This window comes from Drosophila subobscura, chromosome J, assembly GCF_008121235.1.
Source record: "Drosophila subobscura isolate 14011-0131.10 chromosome J, UCBerk_Dsub_1.0, whole genome shotgun sequence".
Taxonomy (NCBI): Eukaryota; Metazoa; Arthropoda; class Insecta; order Diptera; family Drosophilidae; genus Drosophila; species Drosophila subobscura.
In genome coordinates, this window is record NC_048532.1 from 6,431,243 (window position 1) to 6,454,354 (window position 23,112).

At 44.6% G+C, this 23,112-nt stretch overlaps 1 protein-coding gene across 6 annotated transcripts in view; it reads right to left on the reverse strand.

The window, feature by feature from the left end:
* The window catches only part of LOC117895716 (protein TANC2), a 53,149-nt gene that overhangs the window by 3,930 nt on the left and 26,107 nt on the right, over positions 1-23,112 (reverse strand). For 3 of the 6 annotated variants that reach the window (XM_034803569.1, XM_034803572.1, XM_034803573.1), the window contains 4 exons: positions 14,234-14,416; positions 12,824-12,963; positions 592-1,072; positions 163-474 (listed from right to left, as the gene is read on the reverse strand). In XM_034803569.1, the coding sequence (XP_034659460.1) occupies positions 163-474; positions 592-1,072; positions 12,824-12,963; positions 14,234-14,416 (1,116 nt within the window). The remainder of the gene's footprint in view (positions 1-162; positions 475-591; positions 1,073-12,823; positions 12,964-14,233; positions 14,417-23,112) is intronic. The other 3 variants (XM_034803570.1, XM_034803574.1, XM_034803571.1) reach the window with 2 other exon arrangements.

Sequence of the window (23,112 nt, forward strand, 5' to 3'; positions counted from 1 at the left end):
CTGGTTTCAATTAAAGATAGTTTAAATAACATGCAAAATACAGTTGGTGAAGTATTTTAGGCAACAAATGATGCAAATCGTAGGGTTATGGGGTGCACAAGAACACATGCAAAAACACATCTGAAACTGGAACAACTGAAGTATGTGGATTGTTGGTATTGCCTGCTAGTTGATTGAGTCCCGCCTCGCTCGAGTTGGACGAATTGACGCTCCACAGGGACTTGATCTTGCCAAAGACCAGGGAGGACAGGTGGCCCGCGTAGACGGAGGTGCCGGCCAGGCTGAGTCGATTCAGGCGATTCTCACTGTTGGCCGAGGTCGAGGTCTTTAGGTTGTTGCTGCTGACGCTCTTGCGGCGTCTGCGGGTCACCGCCGAGTCCGAGCAGGTGGAGGTGTTCAGGGCATTCGATTCCTTGCCTCTCGCTTGCTCATCACCATGATGATGATGATGATGAAGGTGATGTTGATGATGATCTGGACAACGATGATGATGATTGATTGAAGGTGCTGGGTGAATGTTTGGCTTTCTTTTGGTTTTGTGGGGGGATTTTGGAGGGAACCTAACCCAGGCTGAACCCAGTCTAAACTTACCGCCAGTCAGGATCGAGGCCGTGTCAATGGGACAGCCTCCGTTCGAGGCTGTGCGTCGATGGCCCCCGCCTCCGCCTCCACCGCCGACTCCGCCACCACCTCCTCCTGTGAGGGCGCTGCGCAGATTCTTGTGGTTGAAGAACCGCCTACGCGTCGGCGGTGTGGCAAAAGCCGGTGGTGCCGCAGTCAGTTCGCTGTACGCCGCCGCATGGATGTTGTGGCTGAGACTGTTGCTGCGGCTGTGGTTGTGGCTGTGGATGATGTTGCTTTGCTTGCCGCCAGCCCCAGTCCCATTTCCAATGCCAGCTGGCCCATTGTGGTTGTGCACATCCACGGTGACGGTCTGTGTGGCTCCAGCCACGAATCCATTGCCATTTGTCGATGCTGCAGCCACAGCCACAGCCGAAGCGTTGGCCCGCGGCAGTTTGCCATTGCTCGCATAGCGATGGAAGTCCGGCGACTGCGACTCCTGGCGATGCTGCTGCAAGTGAGAATAGAGTGGAGCATTAGAGCTTTATCAATGATGAAAGTCTTTCGGGGATTCGACATGCTTCGTCAGTGTTTGGCCTCGTGGGGAAAGGAAAGGCGTTGCACATCGATTGGTGCCATATGAGAGCGCGCGCGCCACAGGGGAGCGCAGCTCCAACGAAGAAAGCGTTCCACAGATTAATCTGGACTCTTTCTAGCTCCTAATCAGCCCAGCCAAGCCCACCCTTCAGACTCAACCCTATCCTATCTAAAGGCCATGTCCACGTCCACACCTTGTCCTCGCACCAGACATAATCATCAGTCAAACAATCGGGCGGAACCTTATCGGACTCTGCGTTGGCTGTGGAGTCCTCAGACTAAACTGCAAGCCAATTTCATTCGCCTTATGAGCAGTCAGTCTGGGCTGGGTCTTAGTCATCGTCTAGTCCAGTCCCCTTCAGCCTTTCGTTGGGGACTTCGTCTTAATGAACTGCAAATCATTTTGCGGCTGTGTCTGCGTTGGTTTTCCTGTTTCTGTTTTTGCTTTATTTTTTGTCAGATTTTTTAGGTAGGCAGAGACCGAGACTGAGACTGAGACTGAGACTGGACATAAAACGTGAGTGCTAGAGTGTCCAGAACGCAAGTCAGAACCCGTTCCTTGCTGTGTGGGATAATAAGATGAAATTGGTTTGCTTCGCCAGACAAAGTCCATTAATTGACAGTCAGGAGGGAGCAGCCGGGAGGCAGGAGACAGCAGCCTGGAGGCGTGTGTGTTGTGTGCAGGAAGATGGCAGGTGGTGGGACCCAAAAGTCCTCTCCTCCTTTGGAGACTGGACTTTGGAGCTAAATTATGGAGGGACTGTTATGAAATTAATTGAATGGTAAAGGATACACAGGAGAACTGTAAACAGCTTTGAAGGCTTTGATTTTCGATTAGATGTCTGCAAGAGCTGCTGAAATTATGGCAGACTGCCAGAAGGAGCATCGCAGAAGAGCTCCACGGATTAGTTAAACCTGCAACGGATGTCGCCACACTTCGCCCACTTCCGCTGTGGATGTCTGCCCACAGACTGCAGACTGCTGTCAGAGACATCCCACCAGTCTAGTCTCTGGACCTGCTCAAGTCTGCTGAGTCTGTTGTCTGAGTCGTGATGAACTCCCTGGAGGAGTCATTGTCGCTCTGGTGCTCCTCAATCTCAGAGATCAGCTGGGGAATGCAGTGGAGTCAATCTCCTTTCTATCCGTCAATGGATCAATGGAGATCTTCTGTGGCTGCAGTTCCGCCTCTACTTGGTCGTAATTAAGCAGCGGTTCGCTTTGGTCCATTTCGTTGCGCTTCACCTTGCCTCACCTCGAGACCCAACCCCACCAGGCCCAGCCACGCACACAATCACACATGCTCATGTATAGCCACACACTGATGGGTGAAAGAAAGGCTTTCTTTAAACTAGTTCGGCGGCGCCTGGGGTGTCTCTGGGTCTGGGCCTGGCTCTGGCACTGGCACTGCCTCTGGCTGTGGCTCTCTTATCGCTTCGTCCGCTGTGGCAGGCATCCCGCGGTGGCGTTTTAATTGGCCCCATCTCTTTGATTAAGTTGTAGTGCGGCCAGCCAGCCACACGAGCTACGCTACGACGTTACGCTTTGGAAAATAATTAACAAATTATGCCTGGCCATAGACGGGCATGGAAAATGTTCAAATTGAAAAAAAACACAGCGAAAAAACAATAACAACATCTCGAAAGGTGATTTTCACTTTTTCCATTCGGCAGGCAGGCAGGCAGACAATTCGATAAAATTTGCACTGCTGGATGCAAGATGAAGGTGATTGGAGGAGACATTGATCTCCCAGCAAGCGGAAAGCCACGAAATAAAGATGCGTTTTATGGGGGAACTTAAATCCATAGATCCTACGAGCGAAAGGAACTGCTTTGCTCACATTCTAAAGTCAACAAATCAACCTAATTTAGCTGAAATTTTTCATTTAATTTATAGCAAATTACAATCGTGAGAACACAACAACAAAAAGTCGTTATAAATTGTCAAATGTTTGGCTGAACTTTAACCGCACCCCCGGCAAACAAATGAGCAGAACAACCAATTGACCGACTCTCCAAGCTCTAGGCTCTATGCAGAAAGTATCTGCACTGAGAACCGGATCGGATTGGATTGGATTGGCTTTGGACCCCAAGGGGAGTCGTCGTCGTAGTTGTGGTTGTTGTTCTTGCAGGCTCATTGAGGCGCAGGTGTAATAAAGCCAGCTGCCACAGACGGAGCCCAAAACGGGCCCAAGCATCGTAATTGTAATATGACAAACCCGCATTAATTTGCTCGCCAGCGAAACAAGAGGAAAACGGCAGAAACTTTAGATATTGTACCTCAGAAAACCAAAAACCGAAACCAAAGCCAGGCTTTGCCGCAAGAGGCAGAGAGGCAGGAGTCTCGGGCAATGCAATTACAGCAGCGGCAGTGGCAGCAGCAGCAGCGGCATTTAATGACCGAGTCCGGCAAGCTGCCAACAAGATTAATGGTTCATTCAAGAATTCGATTTTCGACCACAACCAGACTACCTCCTATCAAAAGTATCTTTTTATTTTCGCTTTTTTTTGGCGGGTTTTTAAAACAAGAAAGAGAGGAAAAAAATGCATCTCATGTTTAGCTGCGGGGCGTTGCAAGAACAACTACAAGTACTACGTACAACCGCGTCACAGATCTCTCGACGGTCCCAGACATTGTGACACCAACAGCGGCACCAACAGCAGCCCCGTTCCGTTCCGACCCGATCCCAAGCTGGTAGGCAACTTGTTTTGGCCATTATTTTCATTAGGGTGTGGGCCCACCAGCCGTAGCCGCAGCCGCAGCCGACTGGCAGGCTGGCAAAAATAAAATGATTTTTCAACAAGCGTTGCCTGTGTTGAAAAATAATTGTATAAATGTCATAAAATAAACCACACAAGCACAGCGGAGGGTCAGGTCAATGAGCAGGCGGGGAAGGGAGGAAATCACTTGCCCGAAAATCATTTACCAAAAACGATAGAAAATTGAATTTGATTTTGGTTGAGATTAACTTTTGGAATAGACAGTCTAAATGTTGATATTTTAGGTAGATAATTACGATTTATCCATTATTTTTAATTGATATTTGAAACATATCCATTGCAGTTTGTAAATGATCTCTCAACAACCCATAATAAACCTCGCACTCAAGGGTATTCCATCCCAATGCAACAAGTCAAATGTCTGTGATCACGAATCGCTCAAGAATGAATGATAATCTGTTCGAGCAACATTTAGTGGCAAATCATTAGCAAATAGCATGCAGAAAATGTGTTTTTTTGTGTGGCAGCCTCGCTGGCATTTGCAAATCGCCTGCAAATCGCCCACTTTGCCTCCAATGCAGAATCGTCGCTCTTGTTGGCGTTGGGCCCAAAAGCGTCGATAAAGTTGGTGCCTCCAGCATCCGGCACTGCTGTTGGTGTTGTAAAAATATATATCTGGTTAATGTATGCGCACTCAGCTCGAGTTCGAGTACGAGTATCTGTTAACGATTGCCAAATTGTTGTGGCTGGCATTATTAAAACATATTTCTTGTATTGTAATCATGGCAGAATGTTGGCCAAGTGTGCTAGTCCCTGGCCTGAGTGTGAGTTGTTTTGCTCAAATGGGTTTTGCGTGTACAATTGAGAGTAGAGTGCAGCAGTGCACATTTCAGCACTATTTCTGAGACGTTCTACAAGTGTAGATATCTATGAACATTACACAACCCCACAGCAAGAGGGAAAACTTTCGCCATGGAGCGTGGATCGATAAACAAAAGCGCGCTCCCCGCATCCCACCAAAAACTTAATCAGTTGAATAAACAAATCGATGAAGAAAAAAAAGAAAATATAGTAAATCAGAGGCAAGATAGAGCTGTCGACGGCGAAACATTCCGGCAATTGCAACCGAATTGAGTGAGAAATTACTCGACAGACTGGAGTTTGGTTCGGATCGGTTTGGTTTGCTTCCAACATGCTCATAATTAATTGACAAGCTGGGAATTTGGCTTTCAAATATAAATCAATAGAGGGGACAGCCAGCCTGCCAGGCAGGGAAAATGCCGTGTGCAGTGCCTGCTGAGCGCGGTGCGGTGAGAAAAATTAATGCATTTACTTAACGATCGATAAATTGAGTTAAAAAGCCGCTCGACGACAACCGAATTGCGCAAAAATATTATGACCATCGCCATGTGGCATATATCATCAAAGGCGGCCCCCTCGGACTCTCTGACTCTGACTGGGCCAAGATGCGAGGAGTGCGACTAATCCAACAGCAAGATCAACCAACGACTGAGAGCCGCCGAACAAGACCTGAGAAATTGTTTTTCGACATGCAAATGCCGTGCGATTTATTTGAGGAAGCGGCTCGCATGCCAAACCAACACAAAAAACTCCCAGCGATACTCGCAGATGAGCAGAGTAAGTGGGAGATACTACAACGAGTAGTGTGAGATATAGATAGATAGATAGTTAGAGAGACGGCTAGTGGTATCGGGTGAAATGGGTGAGAAAAGTTATTCAAATATGCAACGGCGAAATGAAGTTGTTATTTGTTTGGTCATTTATTTATGGCATTTGGAAAGTTGACAATCTTTTCGCTATCTGCCATGTGACCTATCGCAGCAGCACCAACAACAACAGCTGCATGCCAACTATTACTGTATTTAAATTAACTCAGTCCAAGTGCAAATGCAAATGCAATTGCAAGTGCAGAGCTTTCCCACAGAGACCGTTCCACGTGCAGCAGCAGAAGCTTCTCGCCTGCCAATTGAGGGCCAGAGCTTTCTAAAGCTCAATGCTCATTTTATTGGTAGAGCACTATCTCCCTCTCTCTAATATCGCATCTTCCCACAGTGCATTCTCTTCGTTTCTGGAGGTGCCAAACTCATTATTACGGAGCATGCAGCAAATTCCATGACTTTCCACAAGAGAGTCAGAGTCAGCCCCATAAAAAATATAACTACTATGTGAAAGAAAGCCCAGAAATCATAAAGCAAATAAGCCAAAGACCCTAAAAAAAAGTTCACATAAAAGCGATTTTGTGCGTGCCTGGGAGCGCCTCAACTCCGTTAATCAACGAACATTTTTTCGGTTGAGTAACACCGCAATTGTGCTCGTTGTTGCGATCGGTCAGTGCAGAGGGAGGAAAAGCTGCATTTATTTAATTAAGTTAAGGTTCAGTTTAGAGTTTAGAGGTGCCTGCGGCTGTGGATTGATTGGGAACTGGCATAAAGGTGCCTATGCATCGTACGAATACGAGAGTACATGCCATGGGGCGGTCAGTTATTGATTTCTGAGAAAGTGAAATGCACTTTTAGAGTTGGGCAGTAACGAGAACATGTTGAGCATTAAATGCATTGCACTTGCCTGCCCCAGTGCCATGCCCATGTGCACTCTGTGGCAGCTTTCTAACGCCGATTTCCCGCTGCTGATCCCTCTCAGGGCAGTCATTTATGACCCTCTCTCTGGACTTTTCTCGAGTGTGTGAAACGTGCTCGGCATGCCAAATGGTAATGGTAATCGTACTGGCCATGCCCCATGCAAATGGAAATGGACTGAGCATTACGGTACACATGAGCATCCATCCAGCCATCCAGCCACCTCCCATCCATTCACTCATGACCGCGCCGGTGCCGGTGCGGCGTTTAAGTACTTCACTTGAGCACGGCTTAGTTGAGCGTAAATAATCTCAAGATGCTCGCTAGGGAGAGGCAGCGTGGTTTCTTCTTCCTACCTACATGGGGGTCATGTGGAGCAGAGCATTTGGCATTAGAAAAGACGACTGCGATCATCGGCAAGGGGAAGAAGAGCTTAACCCTAATGATAAAGGTAAAGGTGATGGAGTAGGCTAATGAGTACAATGGGATCATCAAATTAAAGTGATTCTTTCCATACGAGTGTAATAATTATAATTACACAAGAATAAGATTCTGCGTGACTTGGAGCAAAACGATTACGAGTACTCGTAGCACCCATTAGTCAATCTTTTACTGATCGACTTTCCAACCCATTGATGTTTTCCTCCAGCTGCAGTTATGCAACAAATCAAAACACCTTACCCAATCGTAGCAATCAAAAAATTGGTTAATTAGCACCATTTTAAATAAATAAACCACCGCCAGCCACTTCAATTCGGATTCGACACCTTTCCGGGGCCGGAAACTCAGCCTCAACCCTTCAAATCTTGTTGTTTGTGTGTTGGCCGCGAAGCTTAGAAAGTGAAAATGTCGACGATCAATCCAAATTATAATGGGCTCAAAGACCAAACGCCAAGCTGAAGCCACAGTCAAAGCCGAAGCTGGAACGTTAATTGCAGTTCGTGGCTTTTGGGCTTCTGTAAACAATTATAGTTTATTTTTACTTTTTGTATTCCGCCGAAACAGCCCTTTTGTTGTTGTTGTTAATGTGTCAAATTGTGGGAAAATATTTCACAAAATAGAGCAGAGTTTAAAAGATTTAATTTAATGTTGGAAAGAAATTGTGCCAATATTCTCATGAATGCTTGAGAGATCTTCTGGCTCTGATCTATCACAGTGTACCCCCTGATCTTTTTGCATGTTTCCTCCCAAAAGTGTCCGCATGGTTTAATATCTTTTTCTGCACCTTTTTGTACCTCTCTTGCTGGTCATTCAACCAGATGGCAGCTGCCAGAAGTCAAATTAATTTCAGTCAAAACGCTGGCACTGCCCTGCCCTCTGGTAGAGGTGTGTTTTATCTGCTTTATTCGCTCTTTCTTCGTCCAGCTTAATGATTAATTTGGATACACATACAATACATACATATGCTCGGATGTATCTTCTTTTTGCTTTTGCATTCATCCAACAATGTATCTCATATTTCTGCTGACAAGCGAACCCATGTCCAGGCAGGCCCTCGCAGAAAGCAACTTTCTTTCCATTTATCACTGGGGGGAGCCACGAGATTTACCTTTTGTTTTAATCTTTAATTGCATTTCTTGGCAGGCCTTAATTTACTTGTTGCCAAATTGAAATTTGGGCCAATAAAGATAAGCCGTGTGCAATATTTTTGGCGGCTTGAATGTGGGCAGTGCGAGTGCTTTCGAGTCTGTTATGTTATTTTGAATTTAATTGCGAGTAAGCTGGGGCCAAAGCTGAAGTTAATTTGATGGGTGGGTGGGGTGTGTTTATGTTACGACTATGGATTGGATTTTTATCAAAATTGGTTCATAAATTATAATTTGCCATTAATTGAAAATGGCAATGGACTGTGGACTGAAGACTGGGCTTACATTTGATGCATTTTGTAGATAACAATAATCACAGATATGGATTTGAATTGCTGTAAGTAAGCGGTGTCCCTCCTCCCACGCACAAGCGAAAAATTTAAAAGAGAATTCCCCGAGCCCACTGCTCTTAGCTCTTGACGCAATTTGTTGCACTTGACCCATTGTCTTTTCTAAGTGGCGCATCACACACACACACCCCCGTTCCACTGTCTGGTGCACAACACATTAATGTCAAAGGGGCGTGGCACATAAACATATTTTGCGGCATTTAATAAACAATTTTCCAGCAATTTAAGTTTATTAGCGACCCACAACTAACTCGAAAAACGTCAGGCTTTTTGCTCATTTGCATTTTCCATTCTCAGGTAGTCAAAACGTTTAAAAAATATACAAAATCTGAAAGAATTATGTATACACGAGACTATACCTTGCAGTGGCTCAACTTGAAGGCAATTAGCGACAGTTTGTGGTGGCCTTTGCAGTGCCCCTCGAGGAACAATATTCCAACCAAAATGGAAACAGCATTCAACTCTTTCAGTCTTAATTAGAGTTCTGTTCTCTTTTGATTCTCGGCTATGGAAAATATTGATGGATTGCCAGTTAGCGTGTTAATTAGAGAGCCTTTTGTAAGGCGCCACCTGATGGCCTGAGGCGTTTTTGTCGCGCCCAAATGTTGCATTCGCTGTTGCTTTGTTGCAACGAACCCAAAGCCCAGTCTGTGGCTTGTTGGACAGTGGATTATGATAGTAAATGATATGTTGGTCGTGTGTGCATTTTAAGCCTGATTGCAGTTATTGTTATGGCCCGGCCAATTAGGCAAATGATTGTTAAGTGAGCGAAAGTCATACCCGGTATGGCCTCTCTAATAAACTCCCAAGTTAAGATCATTTCTGGCCAAGGAGTGCCGCAGCTGTAGCAGAGAGATTACATGTCATTCCACTTCCTGCAAGGCCACACCTTCGGCTTGTGGGAGGGAGCCCATGAATATGCCAGAGACACCTCGCTAAATCACGGCCAATCGAAAGTCCAATGAATAATTGCTCAGCGGGCAGCAGCAAACACACACTGAGAGGGAGCTCACAATCGGAATCGGTGCGAGATGGCAGACTGAGAGCCCAGAGACAGGTGTCACACATAAATCTCTTGCGAAATCAGAGGAGATGCAGACGGGGCACAGGCACAGGCAACAAGCAGAGCTAATGATACACGGCAACTGCGACATATTCAATCGAATACCAATTACAATGTTTGACATTCCGCAAACTCAAAGATATACCCCACAAAGGTGCGCGCTGCTCCATTTGATTGATTGCCCGGTGGTGGTTTTATTTTCAATTTAGTGTCTTGTACTTTTTGTTTAGTCTTTAACTAATCATTAATACGTGATGCTATCGAAATTGTGGATAATTAACGCCATATTTGTTGCAAGCTCTGGACAATTAGACAAGGCACAGACCAAAACACGCTGAAAATGTAGAAAAAAAGCCAAAAAGTTAAATAAATTGCATGCGCGATAAAAATCGCATTCGCGTTTGCGTTTCGCGTTTTTCTTAATGGCTGAAAAACGCGCATGAGTCGCGCGCAAGTCGCTCGCAAACCGCTCGACTGTATATGGCGTTTTTTCTACCATAATGCAAACTATTTCAAATTTGAATCACAGACATTTTCGCGACTTGATTTGTCGCCTGTGCATGTCAATCACAAGCGCTGATTGAGTGTATTTCTTGTGCAGCTCATAACACGATTTCCAAACGATAATTAGACACAGCGAGAGAGACCAGAGACAGAGACCCGCAGCTGCCACTTGATCTAATGACAGTTCTCAGAGGCACAGACACAGCCACAAATACCCCACCATGCTCAGTCAGCAGTTGCCTAAACGACTTCTGGTTTGTCTTAAGTCTTAGATAGAGTTACGTTATGTAAAGTGCTACCAGCCCAAGCCGCCAACTATCCAAGTATCAGTATACAGATAGCTATCCACGAGGCAGTTGTTCGATCGTACTGTTGGTTCCATTGCTGACACACTTCCGACACACAGCCAGCCAGCCAGCCAAGCCATAACCATATCGATAGATACTCGTTTATCTAGGCAGAGAAATGGAAAAGCCTGCCACTTGAGGTTGCTTGTTGTTGCTCCAATTGTCGCTTCTTGGTCAAGAGACAGAGACGGCTCATTGAGTGCTGGTCAGTGGAGAGACAGACAGCCCATAAACTCAATTCGTTTCAATTGAACAGCTTTTTCCGGGGCGCATCATCAGCATCAGCAAACTCAACGCAAACCGAACTCATCTCGGGATCAAATCAAAACGTTTCAAATCATATTAATCAGAGAAGCAGCTCTCTGATTGTAAAAGGAAACTTTCTTTCTTTGGCAGTTTGGTGGAATTTTCAAAGGCATGGGCATCGTCCGTCGACTTGTTTGTATTTGACTTAATGGCACTTAGGTGTCGGTCTCGCATTTTATGATCACAGATATTTATATGGTTGGTGGTGCTCTGCTCTGCTCTGTGGATCTGCTCTGTGGTCTGGCTGTTGATTAAATCAGTGACTCTCGACAAATTGTGGGGAAAAGAAACAAATGTTGCCATTGTTTTCGAACTTCTTTGAACTGTGTGGGGAATCTTCATACTCTCTCTATGGGCAGAAATGAAGGGAACAAGTAGAACCTCAACTAAAGGCCTCTCAATCTCCTTGCGGTGGCAAAACTTTCCATTAAATCTTTATTCAGCCACCCAGAAGAAAGCTCCTCGCCTGCAACTTTCCCATCAAATTCAAATCAAATCTTTTTGACAATAATTAGAAATCAATTTACACGTCGGATTGGGATGGGGATTTGGATTTGGCAAAGAGATCTCCATCTCGCTGGCTCTGAGAGAGCGTTCCATTGTTTGTCTAAGGCTCCTTTTTGGCTGTCAGCTCAAAGTCCGAGTCGAGTGGAGTCCGCGGGGCCGCCAAAATGGGTAAAAGCAACAGCAAAATTTACATTCATGTCCATGTCATGTGTCCGAGAGACTTGTGGCACGTTTATGTTTGCTTATGCGCGAGTATTAAACTCTTAAGTGAAATCCCATGTCACGTGTCAGAGAGCGGGGCGATGACGACGGACCGCCGTACAGCCCCCAAAAAACTGAGACTGAATACTGAAATCAATTGAGAATCGCTATGACTGCTTCATAAATACTCGCAAATTCGTATGCTGAGAGTAGAAGCAAAGCCAAGTAAGGATTTCAATTGGTTAGAAAGCAGAAGAACCAAGCCAGCCAGCCCCTAGCCCCAGGCGACTGGCAGCCTCCTGACTGACCCAAATTCCCTCCATCTTGCAGCTCCTTCTGCAAGCCCACAACCCAACTTCATCTTCTGGTGGAAAACAAACTGTCAGTTTAACCATTTGACAGTCGCTTGCAGATACACAAGCCAAGATATGAGATACGAGTACGAGACTCTCGAGTATCTCCCAGCTACTTACTGCTGCCACTGCAACTGTCGCCGCTGCCGCTGCTGCTGCATCCTGCCAGACAAGATACATATCTGGCACTGGCGATCTGCTCTAGCAGATCTCCTCCAACTACGACTCTGAATCTGAGTCTGACTCTGACTCCTCCTCCTCCTTCATCTTCGATCTTTTGCCTCCTCCTTTTGTGGGGCTCCCAGCGGCGCCCGACAATTGAAACTTTTGCGCCGTTTTGGCGTATTTAAAGTGACATTTGCTGACAGTCTGACGGCGATGATCCGCAGAGGAGGGGAGTAGGTAGTAGATCCCAGATCCATCTCTGATCTCCGATACAGCCCATGACTAGAGTCGTTGCACGTCGTTGAACGTGTCCGTGCAAAAAGGTTTCTCGTTGAATTTCAATCAAATTAAATTAATTAAGAGGATGGAGACGGTAATTGTTTTGTAAATCTACAAAAAACACACAACAAAATAGCGAGGGTTGCTTGGGCAGTTAACCAAGTTGGGTTTTGGTTTATCCCGAATTTCTATGATCCGCATTTGGTAATAGCTTTTCCTTTGCCACCCAGAACCCAGACAGAACTCTACTTTTATTGCCACTTAGCATCTTTGGGGCATAAAACAAATTGCTTCACACCCTCTCTGGTGGCTCTGATTAAAAGAAAATCAAAGCGTTTTACGATCGCCTACGTTCCCCCCTGCTCTTTCAATCATGAAGAGTAAATGGTTGGGGGAATGGTAATGGGAACCGGGAACTTCTTTGTTATGATAACCCAAAATGAGATACAAAAGCGGCGCTAAGCAATGAAAAGATGAACGGAAATGGGCAAAGTCGTTTCAGACAGTTAGAGAAAGAAAAAGAGTTTTCTTTCATTTTCTTTTTGCTTTTTTCAGTTCTCTGTGGAGTCTCCTTTCTATTCACAGCAGTGGAGTGGCATAAGGCATAATCAAGGGGCCATTAAAGCATACACTAGAAACGTTACCCCTTAGAGAGAGAGAGAGGGAGACTATCTTTAAGTACGCACTCACCTGCATATAGCGGGCCAGGGCCGCGTTCCTCTGCGCATGCGATCTCAGCTGCGGCTGCGGCGATCCCAGCGGACTCACGATGGTGGATGTGGAGCCACCGATACCCGTATCGTAGCCCTGAGCATTGGCGCCATCAACATCTGTGTGGAAAAAAGAAAAGAAATAAAACATAAGAATAGGAGCAATCAAAACGAAAGTGTTTGCATAAGAAAACTGCAAACTGCCACTAAAAGTGGCACAAACACACACACACTAGAGACTCTGGGTTAAGAGGCAGTTCTGTGTGTAATTTATGGCTCGAAAGATGATAAATGTGGGTTGAGATATTGTTACTGAACTTTGGTGAACTTTGCTAAAGGAAAAAGCATTAAAATCGGTAATTTATTGGGAAATCTGTAGGGACACGCAGTATGAAGTAATTCTCCAGTAATTCTCTCTTTCTATTTACCGTACCCAAACATAACGCAACTTATTAATTAAGCATTTCGCAACAGCTAGTAAATAATATAACAATCCAAACCATATCTATTGTCACCACTTTGGTCGCCTCTCAATTGAGTTGCCCAATTATCGCATCTAAGCACCGTAACCCCAAACTGATTGAAGCCGTTCTCCCCCACTGCCAACACTGCCTCAACAACTGTATCGCCACCTAATTAGGTATGCTAATTAAGTAGAGCTAAGAGCTGCGGCTGCCCTGATCGGCAGCACTCATAAATAAAGAGCAGCCGCACACAGCACACACAGAAAAACCACCGCTGACCAGGTCGTAAATTCTCACCAGCCGCGAGACCCAGAGGCCCGCGAGAGGCTTTAGCGCTAGTGACATGATCGTGTACAATGGAACAGCCAATAAATCCAGTGGCAAGTGCCAAGCAGTGGCCACTGGCAAGTGGGGCGTGGACAGGCGTATGGGCCCACATGGAATCGTGTCAGCACTTGGCTAAAGACAGACATAACTTTCGGTTTTCATGGGCTTCTGCTTGGGGTAGAAGTTTTTCCACGTCTGTGACTCGTGTGTCGCTTATTTGTATGAAGTTATCCGACAAAACAAAACGATATCTGCATGCCAAGCAATTTCTACACACAATTGGCATATTAATTTTACAGAAACAAAAGGGAATGCAAGTATCAGACGATCCACTGACTGACTGAAATGCATTCAAAGTGAAACAGAGGAGCTTAAAGGTTCTCTGGTATGGGTTTATCCAACTTCAAAGAGCTCAAAGCTGACATAACTACAACCTAAAAACATTTCCTCAACAAATACTTTGACTGCGTTGCAATTTCTTTTGGCATTTGTTAGTCGCTTGTAACCAAATATCTGCTCAGCCTCATATGGATACATGTCCGATAAGACTGCATAACTTTGGATAAAAATAAAAGGCACTACATACGAGTGGTACTCACCTTTCAGGGAGCTGTTCATGCACATGGGGCACTGGTCGTTGCGGAACATGCAGGAATAGCAGCGCTCGTGTCCGCAGGTGTCGATCAGTTTCCGTCTCTTGCCCTTGTCGAAGGAGATGCGGCAGGAGGGGCACACAGAGCCGCTGGCATCGTGTTCCAGCAGACGTCGTATGGACTGGAGATCTGTGGAAAGTGGAAAGATATCCAGTGTAAGTGTAAATGTCTTCAAAAACGAGCGCGTTACAATACGTGAACTAAGAGCTTAAAGTGTTTCAAAATGTTAATAAGCAAATTAAATACTTTAAGGGTTGCAAAGGCAGGTGGAATTATAAGTGATATATTCCAGGAATTGAGGAATAATACAACCCTATCCAAAGCATATATCTAAAGGCAAATAACCCTTCAACTTTCATGAAGATAGATAGATCTGCCAAAAAAGAAACGTTCCATTTACTTTGTATATTTAAACTGTCTAAGCAAAAGAGGTAAATGTTGATTTATCTTATTATCTTGAAACATTTATCAACAATTCAAACGATTCAGATTCTGGGGCAAAGATTTGACTACCATTTACCATTACCCCTCCACGGCTGTGATCTTGCAACCATTTTCCACTCTCAACGTATCCAAATGCAAAAGAAAAAACCAATGGCCACAAACCAACCACAAACAAATGCACAAATCTCAAAGTGCACTTGTTTTATGGCCACCGTTTGCATAAATTGCCCCTCTGTCAATTAAATCGCGGGTTTGTGCAACTGTCAATTGTCTGGGACTCGGACGCGGACTCGGAGTCGGTCTCAGTTTCGGACTCGGATTCGGATTCGGAGACCCAATCCTACGAAAGAAATATTCGTCTCTCCATATCGTTTCTTTGGCTCTGTTTTTGTTTTTGGATCGTTTGTTTGGGTATTTAGCTCTTTTTTTGTTGCTGGCAACCATTCAATCCAATGCCAGGAGGCAGCAATCAGCGGCATTCTTTGCAGTGGCTGCCGCTGCTGAGCTTTAATTGATTTAATCTGCGCCTGGTTTATTATTTCTATTAGCACTTTGTCTTTCTGTGTCAATATACTGTACGAGTACCACTACGACTAGGCACGTAAAAAGGCTTGCCACTTGCCACCAAATCGTCAGCATTTTGATGACCCAATGGAACGGAAGTTTTGTTATTGTTTAAACGAAAGAACTGCTGACTGCCGTCGATGTGTAATCGAGGGAAGCCTCAGTGCAGTGGCAACCTTTTCTATCTGCCTTCCTGCAGTTGACAGATGCCGCTGCTCGATGGGCTCTTTATGCTGCTTGCTGCAACCAATTTGTGGCTTTTAAAATAAGTTTACCTCTTGCCATTGTCATTCCATTCTGTACCCCAATTATTTTTGCAATTCGAGAACGTCAGTTGCAGTCGCAGTCCATCCACAAGACAGACCCCAACCCCAGTACTCATTCCATACATTTAGCCACCCCTGAAGCGTCATTTGCTGTTGCTTCTTCCTCTGCTGTTGCATCGGTGGCATCTGCTGTTGCGCCTGCGCACACGACACACCACACCATGCCACCGGCAATTGCCGTTGACATTTCTGCAAAATGCAAATTGTGTTTCTTTCTGCCTAGGCAAATGTCAGGCGGACAGCACTTGTTGAACAGAACCCGAACCCCAAACAGTTGTTCATAAATTGTGCCATGTGCTATGTCTGCTGCCTGCCCCCTCCTTCCTGCAGCGGTTAACGATTTGCATGGTCAGTCCCCATTCCATTCCATTCCATGCCATGCCATCCCTCCCATTCCATGCCAGAAATGCTGACTTTTTGCCAGTGAAGTTCAAAGATAAGTAAGGTACGAGGAGGTACGCGTAAGGTATACCATTCCATGTGGGTTGTTGGATTACCCGCCACTCCAGACGTGCCAGCTGTAGCTCTGTGGCAGCCCACGCCACTAGCAGAAAGAGCGGGAGAGACGGCGAGCGAGGGGGGATAATATCCAAACTGCGGTTTTTGATTTGCAATAAATAAGCGAGCCAACGAGCGGGAGAGGAAAACGAATGCCGGGTCGGGACTGTGCTCGTGCCCGTGCCCGTGCGCGAGTGTTTGTCAAATAGTGGGCATGAATGGCTATGGAAATGGATGTGGATGTGGATGTTGCAGAAGTCGTAGACCCAAGCGCTGCTGCTGCTGCTTGTAATCCACTTTACAAACCAACGACCGGACGTGGTTCTCGTTGGCGTCGTCGAGATCGAGGCATTTGCTCTTGCCAGGGTCCCTGTCTCCAGTCTCCCTCTCCCGCCAACTGGGACAGCTGTCGCTGCACGAGTATACTCCTGCTCGTACTCGTAGTCGTACTTATGCCATCGATAAAGTGTTATCGTCGAGGTTCGACGAAAGTCGAAAGTCACCTGCCGAACATGATGATTTGTGGGCTGGCTTGGCTGGCTGTCCGTCTCTGTGTGGGCTGCTGCTAAAGAGTGTTTCCGAGGGGTTATCGATACTTCAGAAGAAAGCAAACGAATTTGATCTTTACATTGGCACAAACACAAAACATCAAGCATCACGGGAAACCTAACCTAAGCTCCCCACATCTTTCTTTATAGAGGAAATTTATTGCCTGAACAATGGGCAAGAGAAATTCATAAAATCTCCCACTTATGCAAGTGGATTCCCGGTTCCCGTTCCCAGTCTTTCCACTGTGCATACATTGTTTGTATCTTTTAAATGACTTCCTGTGGAAACCACTCCTTCCTGGATACATCAATAAATATGTGCATATATTTATGTATCTCTGATCTATCCTAGACACGCAGCAAAGTGTTCTATGCACTAAAGGAAATGTGGTGTAATTTCATGGATCTCTAGCAAAGTTAATTGTGCACTTCTCAGGCATAAGCTATGGCCAAAATGAGCGACGACAGTGCTGGCTGATTTATGGAGATGGCTAATGGCTGTCGAGCCGAGTCGAGTCCATTGCACTGCAAAGAAGAGATCAGATCTCTCCTCTTTTGTGCAACAATGAAGCCTGGCAAAAAATACAGAAAAAAGGGAAAAATGGAAATTCTCGTGGCTGGGAATGCAACTAAATCTAAATTGCTAAATTATACGAGTGCCAGAGAGTACCAGCAGCTAGGGACTACTCTCTTCTCGTTTCCCCCGCTGTACGCATGCGCGACGTCTGCGGCGGCTTCGGCGGCACAATTTTCAGTTGTTTTTCGCGACTCGCGTTGCGGTCTGCGCTAAATTGATTTGAATTTGAATTTTCCCTCGTTTGACCTGCGCTCCCTCCCCACTCCATCGCCGACTGTGGCTGGCTGTGGTTTGCCGGTTTGCCCCCTCAATGGATCCAAGTGGTTTCCATGTGGGCGGTTTATTTCTGCTAAATTGGCAAACCGCGCTCGGCGGTGCTGCCTCCGCCACTGCCGCCGCTGTTGCCACTGCTGTTGCTGCCCCGTGTGTGGATCGTATGTGTGGGCGATATCTGCGTGTCTGCGTTTGCCTCTGTCTGTCCGTGGCACTTGTTTTCCTTTATGTAATTTCTTTGCAAATCATTTTCTTAATACCCAACTTGGACGTAATTCAATTTGCGGTTTCTCCAATGTTTTCCACGAAACTTTAGTCCCAAGGGAATGCTTTTGCTGCTGCTTCTGCTGATGGAATGTGGAATGATGTGCCGCGGAATGATGGTTAGCTGCGAATTTGTAATTTGTAAGTGTACTTAAGTAGTAAATTGGTGAGAGGAATGCTGAAGAAATGTTCTCAGGCAGCGCACCGCAAAAGGGCAACCCGAACGAAGCAAAGAGTTCCTAATGGGAACGATGGAATTAAGAAAACAAAGTTCCACGAGCGAAACGATGGTTAGAAACAAGTTCCACTAAGGAAATAAATAATGCATTAACGATGCAGAATGGCTCCTTATATGGTTAATTGGAATCCAATGCGTGCTGTTGTTAATGTATTTTCTCAAAATATGAATTGCGGAAATACGAATGAAACTAGCAAATGAAAAAACGTACCAGACACAAGAACAAGTTTTTAAATATCTTTTGGGTTAATGTTATGATAATTATACATAAATGCCACGAGTCCCCACCGTATCCATACACAATACTCTAAAGCTTACAAGAATGCGAATCCAAGCCCTTTATCTGTTTATAATCCCCCCTCGAATGGAATGAAATATATCAGAAACTGGTTTCTGATTTGATGTGCCATTAAAAGAGATATGGCCAAAACAAAAGCCAACGTGTTGCTCTTGTTCTTCTGCTTCTGCGAACAGTTTGTCAGTCAGTCATTAAGCAGCAGCCAAGACACGATAAAGCGAGACGAAATGTGTAAAAAAAAAGTGTCAAACTGAAGTTGTAATAAAAAAATACGCCAGAAAAACACGAACACATTTAAATAAAAAGAAGCATAAAATGAATCTCGATTATTGCTTAAATATACTTGTAGGCAGAACAATAGTTCGTTGTTAGACAGGCGCACAGACAGGCTAGGTCAGGGCTATTCTAAATAGTTAATTGCAATATGAGATAGCTCAGGGTCAATGGGAGAAACGCCTGACCATGCCAGAAGGAGGGAAAGGGCGACATAGCACTCCCGCAGAGCCACTGCCATTGAAAAGTGCGTATTCATTACAATTGATTGACAGACATGGACTGGACTGACTGACTGGACTGGGACTGGACACAGACGCAAATCAATTCATGCTTGAAGTGCACACCCAACGGACCATGGACCATTTACCATTTACCAGTCACCACAGCTAACCGCGAAAACCACCAGAGTGAGGCTCCAATGGGGGGGCACAATCGACAGACAGGCTTTTGGCAGCCTCAATTCAGATTTCAGCAAATGGTAGTCCAGTGACTTGGAACATTTCCCTTCCACTGTAACGATTTTCCATTGTTTTCCATTGACTTCGGCCTTTGGTTTTTGTGTTGTTTTGTTAATATTTAATTGCTTTTTAACATATTTTTTATAATCATATTGTATTTTATAGATGATCGTTTTTTATTTAAGGCCCTTTGTTTTGGTTCAAACATTTTCAAGTTCAATGCGTGGGGTGCAAAAGTTTTGTTTTACATTTTAAGCTTTTGCGTGGGTCATGGTTCGGCCTCTCGGCATGAAATTCATTCGGATTGTGTGTGGTAAGAGTGGTATCTGTGTGGATTCCGTTTGTCAGAGAGATGAGTCACATTTCCTACGAGAGTCGGAAGTGCATGGATCAGCAGAGGAGGTAATTACGTAGGTACATTTGTGTGTATAGTTCCTGGGATGGATCTGCAATTTGCATTATTCATTCGAACTGATGGAGATGAATTTTGACTCATAAGCTATGTTGATGGATTAACTTTATTTATGAGATGACAGACGCTCTCCCAAGCGAAAGCTTAAACAGAATGAGAAATAGAATGAATACAAAAGGAAAAAAGAGAAAGAAAAAAGAGTATTTGAAGGAGCTTATCATTCGCTTAGAAGAAAACAAAAGAGAAAGAGAGGCTCAGAAAAAAAACAAAAACAAATCAAATTAAGCGCGAAATTGGTTATTGGTTCTTGCTTTATTTTGGGAAAGCAACGATGGATGCAGCAAGCTGTATGTAAAATGTAAAATAAACCCAGAAACGAACTGTTAAATGTGTCATAAAAAACCTTAAGAGCTGTCGCTGTCCGGTTAAATGAGTCGCAAGCAAATCCCGTGGACCGACCCCCAGACCCATACCCATACCCATGCCCAGACCATAAATAACCCAAATGGCCGCTCGAATGGCAAATTACGTGAGATTCTGCACTTTGATGCGCTCTCTCGCAGCAGTTCGTGAAAACGTGAGCCTCAATGTTGGGGAAGAAGTTACCTAAGCGTAGCCGCCGGGCCTAGAAGGGTCCAGTGGCACGGGCAGCGAAGGGGAGGAAAAACGAGGCGTAGCCATCGTTCACTTTTCATGGAAAATCCTCTCTCAGGCCACTCTCGCAACTTTGTCATGCTTTTTGGGTCCACTCCAATCAGTGCCATGAAGGAAATTGTTGCGAAACCTAAAAAAGGAATGTCTTTGGCTCTACTTATTCATCCTTTACTCCCATTTAACTATGATATGCTCAAGTTAGTCTCGAAAACAAGAAACTTCACATTAAACCTTGTCCATCATCTGCTTGTCGTCTTCTTGTGTGCTGGAACCATCAATTTACCATTGACCCACATTCCCAAAAAGGCAAAGCACCATCCCGAGAGCGAGGTGATGTGTCGATAAATGTCTTCATTAGTCAAAGCCAAATCAAATATAAAAATGAATATTTATTGCATTTAAAAAATTGTGCGACACATTCAAATGTGTGCCAGCGGCCGGAAATTTGCCAACGCACGCAAAAAAAAAACAAAACAAAATAAAACACAAACACGAATACGAATACTATAATCCCCAAATGCGAATAAATCAAATGGAACTTCCGCTAGAGCGTGGGCTGTTGAGAGCGCAGAGAACGGCAGGGGGGGATGGGGAAACGAACCCGTTAGCCAAATGAAAAGTGACAATTTTCATGTGGAAGTAAGTCTTCAGAGAACCCAAAACCCCCAGCAGCCAGACATCGAGCAGCACCCAGCCAGTCAGCAGTCGGCAGTCAATGCCGCGAGATTTCGTACTTGTAAACTATTTCTTTTATTTTTATTCGAATGCGAATTTCGAGGGGAAAACCCACGCACGCACCAGAGCAGCCACAGACCCAGACAAGGTGTCCGCCGCAGCACACGAGATACCCTCTTGTCTTCCCCTCCGCCTAAGTCTTTGTCGATTCATTCATTTCCAAAATACGCCCCAGCTGCACTCACAGCTGATTCATTCATTCAGGTTCCCATTCATGAGACATTTTTGACAAACAATCTTCGAATCCCAATCCCAGGTTTGCGGGGTCCAACCGATCGCCTCTGTCCAAAATTGGCAGCGACCATCGATCAGTGGCCTCGGCTAATGCGGGTTTTGAACTCCGTCTACGGACTACACGTTGCAGTAGGTTGAAGTTGCAGTTGTAGGTTTCCCTACACAGATTTAGTGCAAAGCCAAGGCGGTTCCACCTCATGCTAAGGTATTGAGATTTAATTGGATTCATGATGCGGGCATTGGGAGACAAGAGAATAAGCTAGGTAGCTCATCAATCAAATTCTTAGTATAAATAATCCATGATCTCAAAAATAAAGTACAGAAAAACTAGCAGTAAATTGAATTTTCTCATAGGCCTAATGATTTCAGTTTTACTTTCCCCACAAATATCCCCAAGAAGACCTTGGCGCATCTTCGATTATTTCAGGGTAAAATCAGCGCCTAAATGAGGTATAATTATGCATATGAAATATCAGCAGCTAAATAGTTTCTCATCTCAACTCTCGCTAGTCGCGGTGCGGCTTTGTTTTTGGGATTTCAAAAATTAGATAGAAATTAATTAAACGAAATTAAGTGGCTCATTTGGGATTCGAATTTCTTTAAACAAAACAAGCGCCGCTCAAATTAATTACTCAGTTTTCATCCAACAAATATTTAGTGTTTGAACCTTCAAGAAATATATATTGAAATATCTCAGATTTGGAGATGAGTTCTGGACTTCTCGGTTTTCGCGGTGTCTTGCTTCTGCTGTTTGCTAATAAATCTCAAAGAAATTTGAATTGCTAATTCAATGCTTAAACATCAATTCACGTTGCTATCTTAATTGTTTATTAAAGTTGTTAATGTGCTAAAATCAATTCTGGTTATGCGAAATTCACACAGAGCAAAAGATGGAAGCCCAAAGAAATTCGAAATTTGATTGCAGATTTAATGCTGGTTGGATGCGTACTCTAGACTCTCTCAGAAATTATATTTTTTATGATGTTCTACCCAAAGTTTGACTTCATTCTTTCATCTTAAAACCAATCATCATTATGGTTTATCTTTCATAGTTTTATTTTATCTTAACAGCCCTTTGGCGCAAGTCTTCTATCAGTGATTCCATTTTTAAATTCTATAATTTGTTTCCATAATAATTCTGTTTTGGTTGTCAAATATTATTGGCGACATTAGCACATCATTAGGGGATTTGTACGTTGGTTTCTTTCTGGTTTCTGGTGAGATCTTTTTTCTAGCCATTTGTTGGTCCATTATGGTAATGGACTAAAAGCGGCTTTTCGGACTCCCGACATGTTGCAGAAGTTGGAAACAAATTATAAAATATTTCATTCCACTTGGGAATGGGGCATAAATTTGCATAAATTATCCAATGTGGGAAAACTAAGCCCCCGATCCCCCCAGGTACTGACAAGCTTTCAGCATTTGTCCGGCGCGTTACGCGACGCCATCGATGGCTATCTGTGTGCCCCACTGTGTGCCCCAGGTCCGCAGCCCAGCGATGAGCTGCATACCAAATGAGGCAGCCCCGGCTCGTATCGGCTTGTTATCACGTGTGGGCGCCACTCTCCAAGTGGAGTTCGTAGTGGGATCGAAGTGGAGTGGATACCTCAACATAATGCAACACCTTCCCCCCAGTACCCAATCCCCCATTACTCCACACCCTTTAATGTGTGTAAGATTTAATTTCCCGTCTTTCTTTCGTGTATCTATCCGTTTATTGTATCGTTTAAGGCGCTTTCTTTGGCCCGTTCTATCGAGTATCTGTATCTGGCATCATTAATCAATTCCTTCTTTCATTTTGGGGCGTGGCTGGTAAATATTTTGACCAATATTTCGTGCCAGTTTTTTGTTTCTCTCACTCTCTAGTTTTTTTCTGAATTTTTAATTTGCTATAAATAGAGCGTGTGATTGAGTTGATTTTCAATTTCTTGCTTCAGAATTGGTCGTAAAATGTGTAATGCCTTTTGATTGATTGATTTCGGTTTTTTCTGAGGAAATATTGGCAATATTTCTACATGTAAGTGGT